The following is a 10,768-nucleotide window of genomic DNA, read 5'->3' as shown; positions in this document are numbered from 1 at the left end:
AATTTAAATATCTTTTTACATCCACATTCACATATTAGGAACGTGGGTAGACAGTAATATATAAGACTAATGCTTAATCCCGTGCAGGGTTGTGAGGCACTGAAGCCAATCCCAGCTAAATCTGGGTGATGGCAGGATGCGCCCTGGACAGGTCACTAGTCCATCACAGAACAAACACAGAGAGACAAACAATCACACGCACTCACATTCACACTTAAAACTAATTTTAGGGTCAACAATTAATCTCACATACATATATACAAGAAAAAAAGAAAAGAAAAGAAACGTGCAATTCCGCCTGAAGCCACACGATGGCAGTCGTTTCAACATTATTGTGACAGCAGAAGAAGACCACAGCGGAAGCTGTTGGTCTGGTTTCGTTTCCGTCTGACCCAGTTAGCTTCTCACATTAGCTTCTGTTTTTAATCTTTTGTCCAACAATGGACGCGGCCGTCCCTATTGTTGCGCGGATTTCTGTTTTTATCGTGGGTGCTGTGTGATTTTTCTGCTCGAGAAGAAGCGGTACAAAGCGGATGAGCGCAGCTGGCTCCAAGCCTTTAGAAACACAGACTAGCTGTTGTTAGCCACTTTGATTTAGCTGCGATAAAATGAGCTGTCAAACGTTTCCTCCCGTTTAAAGTCTTTTCACTCAGTTTGTTTTCCCAGAGCTCCACATTTAGCCGTCTTAGCTTCGCTCGGCTCACACTTGCTGTTCACTTGGATGTTCACTGTGGTAAGTACATTTTTTTTTCTCATAATCTATATAAGGATTATTTAGCCTCGATAACCCGACATGTAGCCTTGTAAATTCATCTGCCCGCCTTCAGGCTTCTTTTTGTTCTGCTACTTCTCCTAATTCCACATGTTGAGTTCACCAAATCATAACTTAAATTGTGTATTTATGAGTATGAGTTTGTCATACTGGTGCTGGATAAGAAGATTCAGTTTATTCACTGATTCACTAAGACTGAAAAGGAAGGTGTGGTCAAATAATATCTTCGATTTAAATACATGTATTTTATACCCTTTTCTGTTTTGTTTTATCAGTGTAATAAGCAAGTAACTGACTGAATTTACTCTTCCATATAAGTGCTCACCTGACAGCTGCACCGAAGCCTACAAAGATTTAAAATAGGTTAGATTAAAGGGTCACACTTCAAGAATTTAAAGGTAATTACATCAAAATTATATGTTATGGAGGTTGGATTAACTATATAAAGATGTATATAATATCCAGGCATGAAACCTTGACTGAAGTATAGATCACATTTATTTTATTTGCAATATTATAGTGGTAAGCACTCGCCTCACAGCGAGAAAGATCCTGGTTTGAGTTCAGGTTTGGAGGCCAGTCTGTGTGGAGTTTGCATGTTTTCCCTGTGCTGTGTGAGTTCAGCGTTGCATATTTTTGTGTATTTGACTAGAATTTGTTTCACCTGTTTCGTTTCTCGTCATACTGCCTTGTGGTTTCTGTGGTAGCAAACAATCATGTCCTAATCTGTGTAACAATACAAGGCTACTTGTGATGTAAAAAGGCTATTACGTCTAGAATCCTCACACAGTTGTAGATTAAGAGGCTGTTTCACTACCATTATGATTGTTGTTAATAATGTCAATATAACAATTACATTAGTGAAATTAACTCTTATTTCCCGGTCAAACAAATAACTCATCATCGACTGCATTGCAGCCGGGAAGTGATTCTTCAGCCCCATGTCTGCTGAGGCCTCAGTTGGCGGTCATGCTGCCGACTCTGCCCAGCCTGCTGCTTCCCAACCTTCCTGTCACAACACTGAGGAGCACAGAAGTCAGGGTCTGCTCGGGAGCAAGTACGTCAAGTTGAACGTTGGGGGCTCGCTGCATTATACCACTGTCCAGACTCTGAGCAAGGAGGACAGTCTGCTGCGCAGCATTTGCAACGGAGGCACAGAAGTTACGATCGACACAGAGGGTGAGTGTGTGGCCTTGTGTGCGCTGACATTTGAAAACTAATATTTTTGTATCGCCGTTTTCAGCAGACTCATCGGGTTGAGCCGTCTTGCAATATTTACAAGTATAGTTTCACAATCACTTATTGCTTAAGCCCCAAAAAATGTATTCTTAAATTTAATTCCCATACAGAACTGCAGGTTTTACACTTTCAGAGATGTAATCCATAACATTTTAACAGGAAGTGCAGGTGACTCACTCCTGGATCGTTATGATTGTCAAACTAATGAAAACAGACTGTTCCTTAATGGTGCGTCTGCGCCGGCTGTGAAGGTTTCCCAACAATATTGAATCATTAACAGAAATCTGATTCTTGTCTCCCTTCTTTTCAGCTATGAATACACTGTTGTTTTTCTATATGAGTTTAAAATTTGTGAAATTTTGAAACTTGAATCAGATACAAAGTGAATGTTTTTTGGGGTTTTTTTTACGTTGGCCGTAAACTCACCGCTGCGTCTACTAACATACTGTGAGATACGCTGATTTACCACAGAAAAACCTGGTTTGCAGAAGAAGGCCACTAACTGACGGCTCATTTCCCCGTTCCTGCCAGGTTGGGTGATTTTGGATAGATCAGGTCGACATTTCAGTGTGGTTTTAAATTTCCTGCGAGATGGCTCGGTACCACTTCCAGAGGACCACAGGGAGCTGGATGAGGTTCTGAAGGAGGCTCAGTACTACCGAGTCCAGGGACTCGTCCAGCACTGCCTCAGTGCCATGCAGGTGAATACATGAAATCAAAATGCTGGTTTTCATTTGCACCATCACCGTCGGCTCTTCAAGTTATTCAACAGCTTTTTTGACCCCTGCAAACTGTGGCTCATTGACTTGGTGTGAGGGAGTAGTGCTGCATCTCGTACTCTTGTGGTATTTCTTAATAAATCTACACGGTGACATGCACTCATTCACAAACCACAAAGAACACTGCGAAGAGAGAATGTCAGCAGGAAGCGATATTTATAAACCACAAAGGACTTTTATGAATTTTAGTTCCCTGTAGGTGTGACACTTCTGCTCAGTTATAAATCTATAATTGATAAAGTCATAAATATTACATGCATGTGTATTTAATAAACTTCCTTTGCCTTCAGAAACAAAAGGACGTGTTTGAAACTGTGTGTCGCATCCCCATGATCACCTCAGCCAAAGAAGAACAGAAGATGATTGCTACTTGTAGAAAGGTAAATTCCATTTATACATCGGTGGTTCTTTAAATGTTGAGCTCTGCCAAGTACCAACATCATGACCGACCTGAACATACAATATCGTACCCAATCACCTATGGACGATTCTCATAGGAGACATGTTTACTCCCCATATGAGGATCAGTTACTGATCATTTGTGCAAATGACAACCACATTGAAAAAAGCTGCAGCATTATAGCAGACATTTAAACTCATCTTTTGTCAATATACCAAGCCAGGCTACCAATAAAAACAACTTTCCTCCTGGTACCACTAGAGGGAGCCCATGTACCTCTGTTTGAGAAACAGCCTACTACAGCAAAGTTAAAGAGAAATTTGATTTGATAGTGAAGATGAAAAGTGTGTCCATTGTTTCTTTTCTGTTGACATATATTGAAGCAATATAAATGTAATCTTTCAAAACGATTTTCTTAATGGATTTATTTGCATTTGATGTTGTGTTGTCTCAACAGCCGGTGGTTAAACTTCAGAATAACAGAGGAAACAACAAATACTCGTACACAAGGTAAAAAGGCTGAGTCAGAAAAATTGTGCAAAAAAGTTGAGAAGAGAAACGTTTTGTATCTGCAGCTTGAAAGTGTTTTGATTTCATTTTGATTTTTCTTTTTTTTCTTTTCCAACTTTCTGCTGTTCTGTGACCAGCAACTCCGACGACAACCTGCTGAAGAACATCGAGCTGTTTGACAAACTGGTGCTGCGGTTCAATGGACGAGTGCTGTTTGTCAAAGACGTGCTGGGGGACGAGATCTGCTGCTGGTCTTTCTACGGCGAAGGACGCAAAATCGCTGAAGTGTGCTGCACGTCCATCGTCTATGCTACCGAGAAGAAACAGACCAAAGTGAGTCACGTGTCAAAGATGGGAAATTAATTCACTTTTCTCTCTCGTGATGCAGAAACTGTTTTGTTGTGCTCGGAAATAAGATTTTTAGATAAACACCAGTTCAAGATTCAAGCCCTATTTTACAGTACAATCCAAATTTATAAAGCCAATAGTTATTATTGACTGGGCGAAATAAACGATTTTTCTCGGAATAAACATACTGGCAGCATTCTTTACCAGCAAACATTTGTGTTTGCAGGTGGAGTTTCCCGAGGCGCGAATATTTGAAGAGACCCTCAATATCCTCATCTATGAGAACAGCAGAGGGTCCGGTCCCGGAGGGCTCCACCTGCTGGACTCCAGAGGTTCGGGTTCTTCGCTGGGCCAGTCAGAGGAGGAGGGCGCCGTGGGAGGAGACCGACGAGTGAGACGGATCCACGTGAGGAGGCATATAATGCATGATGAACGGGGGCATGGCCAGCAAACTGTGTATAAAGACTAATAATGTGAAGACATTCGGTATGAGAGAGGGACTTATTGTTTGTCCTTTTTGTTGTTGAATGCGAGCAGGATGAACGCGACGTTCTTGATCACAGCAATAGGTCGGTATTTAGTTATTTAATGAGTCTCGGCGTGGGTTGTCAACTGATTTGTGATGCGAGTTTGTAGGCGGTGAACAAGAAAGGCATCTGTTTACATGAAAACAAGTTGTGTACATTCTTTAAATAGGAAATGTTTAATTTACCGGGACTGAAACTGGAATTAATAGAATTTTTCAAATGTTAATGAACCGCTCGTACGATGATAAATGGGTCTTGAGACCCGTTTCCCACCTTGCCGGTGGGGATTGTTTTCTTGGCGGCCTACTGTTGATGTGGGTGTTGATGATTATGCACTGGCAGCCTCCGCTGTGTTTGACTGGTGGGAAACACCGCGTCAGTTTTTATTCAGGTTGTGAAAACATCTGTTGCCGTTTCTCTGCTGAGCTGAAATGCTGCCAAACAGTGATGATCAGAGGATGGTGAAGCTGAGCCTCGATGTGGTAACACTGGAATTAAGCAGAATAGCCATGTTTAGTGAGGACGTCTATGAATGAGATTGTACAGCAGCTCCTTTTTTCTTTATTTAAATTATTAAAGCTGTTGCTTCAGGATATTTCTTTTTTTTTTTTATATATATATACATATAAATTAATTTATGAACCTAATTTATTGTTTGGTATTTAACTTTTGTATTGAATGCAACCTTTGTGTTAACTAGCGTTAAAAAAAAAAGAAAAAGAAAAGTTGTAATTTGATAGAAAAGACATGGTTCGCTCAACATCACGAATCACAATTTGGAAATACTTGTGTAAATTGGTTGATCTTAACTTTCAGTTTAATGTTTCACGTAGAAAGGTACCACATCTTTGTTGTATTTTTTCCTGAGCCACTTTTGTCTTTGGAGCAAACCACTGAATTCAGCTCAAACACACACTCACCACAAAGACAGGTTTTTTATATATATATATATATATTTTCCCTCGTGGAGAGGTTGAATTCTGTCTTTCTGATAGTCACTGTGTAAACTCTTATCACTGAATACTGGGGGGAGAAAAAGAGCAATATGTATCTCAGACCCTTCATTCAACTCACAAATTTCAACAACTCCCTGAAATATGCACTAATTCATCTTCCGTCCAGTGGTGGTCATGAAAATGTTCAGAATAAATTACTTGTGAAAATCAGCCTTTGTCTCTTGGTCTTATTCGTTCATCTTTGTGTGCATGTGAAAAGTATGCGTACATATAGAGTAACAGCTTTGTTAAAAAGATTGCAATGCAATGAGAATTCATGGCTTTTCTTAGTTTTATTCTAAAAACATTTACTTTATTAGTCAAATATCCAAAATATACCATGTCAAACTAGCATGCATCATAAACAAATGTTCTTCCAATTGACTTTTTAAAAATGTCAATCATCAGAGTTTGACACCCCGTGGTGACGACATGTGACTTCCTCTATGCAGGCAGGCAGTAGTACAGTTTGTTTTAATCTACGAAAATAAATAACCAATTGAAGCTGCACGCAGTGTCGAACGGGTCCTCGCACACCCAGCACGCGGATCCCGTTTCAGCGAGGGCTACGAAAGTTGGCACAAATATGTAACGCACCAAGACGCACAAAAAAGTCTCTTACACACATACCGAAAACTCAACAGGAAGTCCTCAATTTTGAAATATACAGTGGACGTAAATAGACTGAACGTGATCAGATATAGACATAGAAGACGCCACAGCGACTGGTACTGCCTATTGAAGCTGACGTCGCAGCGCGACGCCATCTTGGATGGGCACCCTGCGCCTCAAAGTCAATGTATTTCTACTGAGGAAGGTGTAGTCCAACTATAATAATCATCACTCGCCGAATTTTCGCACACAAAGTATGTGCTTTTATGCTGAAATAATTAGTATTAAGCTTCTTCACAAAGACTGACACATGCTATGGCAAATAAATGTATAAATTAAGGAACAAATTGATTGATCATTCGGAGTTCGGCTCTCATCAGCTTGTCTTTAGGTTTTTGTAAACAAACCACGGACAAAGTTGCTCATTCTGCGTCAACTCCAGATGACTCTGGTGCTATCCGAGAGCGGGATGCCCCATCCAATGTGGCGGCAACGCTGTATATCACTCTCCAGCACAGAATGAGGCGTCTATCTTATCCTATATGTCTATGCTTAATTCCGTGAGGGGGCGTGGTTAGTTTGACGTCACATCCGGAGGAGACCCAGTCCCCGCCAAAAATCAAAAGGTTGATGTTTTTGCAGCGATGGTGTCCAAAGAAGGAGCGGCAGCGACAGTGGCTGTCCGCAAGTTCGTGCGCAAGCAGCTCAGCGGTGAAGCAGACCTCAGGTACAGTTCACACACCGCCGGGACGAGCCGAAGCAAGACCGGGGGCAAAGTGTGTTTACATACGTGTGTGTAAACAGTTCAATTTAGCTGAGGTTCGCCTCCGCGCAGATGTTACACGCGCTTCTGTCCTCTCATAACCTTCCAGTGTGAACTTAGTTTATGTCATATTAATCTCGAAATACCTGAGATTTCCCTGGTCCCGGTGCTTCATTCACTTCCCTGTGCAGTTGTAGCCTCTAGTTGTTGTTTTTTTTGTTGTCATGCCACACTGAGGCTGTGCCCTCTGTTAGCTTCAACTTGAATTCGAGCTTCATTTCATTCGTTTATTTATCTGATGGCTCCCAGGCCAACGTGGAAGGATCCATTCAGTTTAATGCGACCCCTGCTGGTGGACAGTGGTATTGTTCTCAGTTTGTACAATTTGTTTCGATCTATGATTTACCCGCTTTGAAATTCAGCCTTTAACAGTAAAACCACACAGAAATAATCTACATGTGTTTATTATATCAAATATGAATGACTTCTGTAGTTAACACGTTCCTTATAATATTTTAAACTTGACAGCTCAGAAATCGCAGTAGAAACAAACACAATTTTAAATACAAAAAAAAAAAGGAACATGATTGCATCTTTATATCATTTTGATTTGTTGTATATTACAGTCACATCTCTAGATTTTTTTGGTTTATCTGTTTGAAAGAGTCGTGTTCAAAAGTCATTTAGCTATATGCAGTAATGCAATAACTTTACTGTATTGAGACACTGGAGAGTTAATTATGTATATTTCTTGAAGAAGTCTTCATCTTATCTGACCCACTTAATTTGCTGTTTCTTTTTAGCACACTAACTCTGGGAATTTTGAAGAAGCGATACCTGATACACGTGAAATCTGACGTCTTAAGTCCAGAAGTGAAAAAACTGATGAAACAGGTTGTCGAAGAGGAGTTGGAGAAAATGCAGGTACAAGAACCAAAACCTACAGTATTCTTTTTGGAACGCTTTATGTGTTTGTTTGGGAATTATACTTGTCATTGTTTTAATAGGAGAACGAGAGTGAAGGGAACAGCAGTGAAAGCGACGAGGAGAGCAAGAAGCCTCAGAACAAAAGGAAGAGAGAGGAGGAGGAAGATGATGATGATGCTGAAGTGTTTGAGGAGGGGGAAAATAAATCCAAAGCAAAGAGGTTACGAACAAAGCATTCAAGCTCATCATCCGGTAGGTTCATGGGATCAACAAAAAGTTGCTTTTAATGTGTGAAAATGAACAATTCTGCACCAAATGGTTTAACTTAAGATTTAAATTTTTTATTAATCATCTCTATTGGATATACTTGTATGACCCTTTTGAATTTCAGACCAACAATATGTTTCATTCAGTTGTTGATTACTGTTATTTAGTCCGTTTGATTCCTCTCTGATGTTCTGTGCTTAATTTGCACTTTTTTGTGACAGAATCAGAAGGTAAGGCAGATTGCAAAACGGGCAGTGACGAGAGCGACGAGGAGCAAAATCGGTCGGAGTCCGATGATTCGAAGCAAGAGGTGAAAAAATCAAAGCAAATTAAAAATGGAGGCGGTAAACCGAGGTCAAGCGGTGACGACTCGACGGATGAGGACATGAATGCGTCAAAAGAAAAAAAGAGTCCAAAGAAAGTGGTGAGAAAAACGAAAAAGGATGGCGACTCGAAAAGCGACAGTAAAAGTGAAGCCAAGGAGGAGAGCGATGAACAGAATGAAAGTGACGCCAACAGCAAATCGGAACGGAGTAATAAAAATAGTGGCAGCGAGTCTTCTGGCGGTGGAGAGGAAGGTAACGATGCAAACAGGAATATATTGATTTATGCGTTCGGTTTGTTTGTGTGGCCTGAAGAATTTCTCTGTTGTGTCACAGAGGAAAAAGTCCAAGTGGACAAGAAGAAGAAGAAGAAGCCTGACACGGACTCGGATTCATCGTCGTCGTCTCTACCTTCTCTGGAGGACGAAGAGCGGAACGGTTCTGGGAAAAAACAAGTTGGAAAGAAGGAGAACGGCGCAAACAAAGATGGGGGCAGCCGAAGTCAAAATGTGAGCTCACCGATGATGCTGTGAATCGGAACAATTGAGTTTTGAGTCAACAGACAGTGACGCTCAAGTACAAACAGACAAGCAGCGTTTATTTTTTTACTGAAGTATGGAAAGTACGCCGACTCAATGGTGTCCTCTCGTCACTATTTGTTCTTCACCTCTGCCTGCAGGATGGCGATAGAGCAGTTAATAGGCTCAAACGTTACATTGCTCTCTGCGGTGCGAAGAAGAATTACAAGAAGCTCCTTGAAGACTGCCGCTCCGTTAAGTCGAAGGTGGCTGTGCTTAAGAAGGAGCTGGAGGAGCTTGGCGTTCATGGTCAGTGGTTATTCCCTCCCGGCTTGTTCAAAGTCTGACCTTATTGGAACGTTTCTCATATTCGGGTTTTGAAATTGACTCGTGCGTGATTTCAGAGACGCAATATATATGTGGTGGTGGCGAAAAAACTCGAGGTGCAGTTAGATTCCAGCAAACAAATGTCCCTTTGTAGTGTCATCAGAATATCAAAATTCCATATTCAGCGCACAAGCATCCGAAAAAAGCAGAAATCCTGGTCAGATTTTTAATTTTGTTTTCCAAGGTGTTATATACACACAAGAGAAGATGATTTAAAACTGCTTATGGAGCAGCTAAACTCTTGACACCATTCCCTACACAAGAGTAAAAACTGGGAGCTGCCTAACAGTATCTTATTGTTTCTTCAGTGATTAAATAAATCAATTCCTTAAACTGTGAAGTGAAGCTAAAGAGCTAAATTGTTCACTCACTGTATCTTAAAGTATTAAAGTACCTCTATTTTTACACAGGTGTGCCGTCTATTAAGAAATGTAAACGCGTCAAAAAGAAGCGGGAAGAGGCTCAGGAGCTGGCTTCGCTTGATGTCAACAACATCATTACCACACAAGGTAACTGCTTTTTTTTGTCTTCTGTGCTTTGTTTTCATTAAAAAGAAATATCTTTGGTTTTTTTTTCAGTGAGTCAGATAAATTAATTGTCGCCAATCATATAGATATTGAACTTGTTACGTGCTCTGCACACACCTGCTGAAAGTAACAAAAAACTGTGTAGAAAATATACCGATTTTATTGGACCTTACTGGTTGATGAGACTTTCCAATCTGAATCCCTGTTTCAGGTCGACCTCGACGCAGAGGAGCATGGCAGGAGCAGCCGGACCCTCCACCGTCTGCATATCAGCGCTCTCTGGACTCCGGCTCTGACAGTGATCAGGACAGCAGCGCTCATAAAGGACGCAAGAGACTAACAGCATGGGCCAACCTGCAGGGACTCATCAGTGATGATGGAGACAGTGACTGACGAGGACGGGTCCTGTTCCAAGTGTACATAGGAGAAATATGAATTATAAGGGTTTTTTCTACTACAATTTTGTGAGGATGGGGTGAATTTGTAGACGTATGTCACTCCAGTGTGATGTTTAACTGTTTTTTATGTACATACATGTATAATTGTTTCAAATAAAAGTATTGTCATGGATTTAGATTTAGATGCTGATTTACATTGAAGGGTGATTTAATTTTACTTCACTGAATGAAATGATATATATAACACACTCAAGGAGCATCAAATGGATTTGAGGAACCTGAAGTGAAGCGATGCAGTTCATGATCTGTTATTCTGAAGGTCTTGATTTAATTTTATTTTTTAATGAAGACCACAACGTTTCAATGATGTTGTTGTTCAAGTGATTAAATAAAACGTTTCAAACAATCGTATGAGAATTTTTTTTGTTGTTTTTATTGTTCAGTTTTTGTGTCTGCGGAACTGATCTCCGCAAATG

General features: G+C 40.6%; 2 protein-coding genes across 2 annotated transcripts; both read left to right on the top strand.

Moving 5' to 3' along the window:
• The first annotated feature begins 365 nt into the window (after nucleotides 1-365).
• kctd13 (potassium channel tetramerization domain containing 13) lies at nucleotides 366-5,734 on the top strand. The gene is made up of 7 exons (XM_080488890.1): nucleotides 366-733; nucleotides 1,691-1,951; nucleotides 2,543-2,712; nucleotides 3,081-3,170; nucleotides 3,648-3,700; nucleotides 3,838-4,033; nucleotides 4,275-5,734. The coding sequence occupies exons 2-7, from the start codon at nucleotides 1,714-1,716 to the stop codon at nucleotides 4,515-4,517; spliced, it is 990 nt and encodes a 329-aa protein (XP_080345016.1). The 5' UTR covers nucleotides 366-733; nucleotides 1,691-1,713; the 3' UTR covers nucleotides 4,518-5,734.
• A 1,058-nt stretch (nucleotides 5,735-6,792) lies between these two features.
• Nucleotides 6,793-10,707, top strand: hirip3 (HIRA interacting protein 3). Its single transcript, XM_080487093.1, has 8 exons — nucleotides 6,793-6,909; nucleotides 7,749-7,869; nucleotides 7,953-8,124; nucleotides 8,361-8,717; nucleotides 8,799-8,971; nucleotides 9,142-9,289; nucleotides 9,778-9,876; nucleotides 10,106-10,707. The coding sequence occupies exons 1-8, from the start codon at nucleotides 6,827-6,829 to the stop codon at nucleotides 10,285-10,287; spliced, it is 1,335 nt and encodes a 444-aa protein (XP_080343219.1). The 5' UTR covers nucleotides 6,793-6,826; the 3' UTR covers nucleotides 10,288-10,707.
• Nucleotides 10,708-10,768: the final 61 nt, after the last annotated feature.

This window comes from Lipophrys pholis (assembly GCF_963383615.2).
Source record: "Lipophrys pholis genome assembly, chromosome: 19".
NCBI classification, from domain to species: Eukaryota; Metazoa; Chordata; class Actinopteri; order Blenniiformes; family Blenniidae; genus Lipophrys; species Lipophrys pholis.
The sequence above is the reverse complement of the archived record's forward strand: the minus strand, read 5'-3'. Positions and strand labels throughout refer to the sequence as shown.

What these genes read in the sequence shown, in the direction of transcription:
- hirip3 (XM_080487093.1), top strand. Translation starts at nt 6,827, where the DNA reads ATGGTGTCCAAAGAAGGAGCGGCAGCGACAGTGGCTGTCCGCAAGTTC. An exon ending in AGGAGTTGGAGAAAATGCAG is followed by an intron (nt 7,870 to 7,952) that starts GTACAAGAACCA and finishes TTGTTTTAATAG; the next exon opens with GAGAACGAGAGTGAAGGGAA. An exon ending in GCATTCAAGCTCATCATCCG is followed by an intron (nt 8,125 to 8,360) that starts GTAGGTTCATGG and finishes TTTTTGTGACAG; the next exon opens with AATCAGAAGGTAAGGCAGAT.
- kctd13 (XM_080488890.1), top strand. Translation starts at nt 1,714, where the DNA reads ATGTCTGCTGAGGCCTCAGTTGGCGGTCATGCTGCCGACTCTGCCCAG. An exon ending in AGTTACGATCGACACAGAGG is followed by an intron (nt 1,952 to 2,542) that starts GTGAGTGTGTGG and finishes CGTTCCTGCCAG; the next exon opens with GTTGGGTGATTTTGGATAGA. An exon ending in CCGAGAAGAAACAGACCAAA is followed by an intron (nt 4,034 to 4,274) that starts GTGAGTCACGTG and finishes TTGTGTTTGCAG; the next exon opens with GTGGAGTTTCCCGAGGCGCG.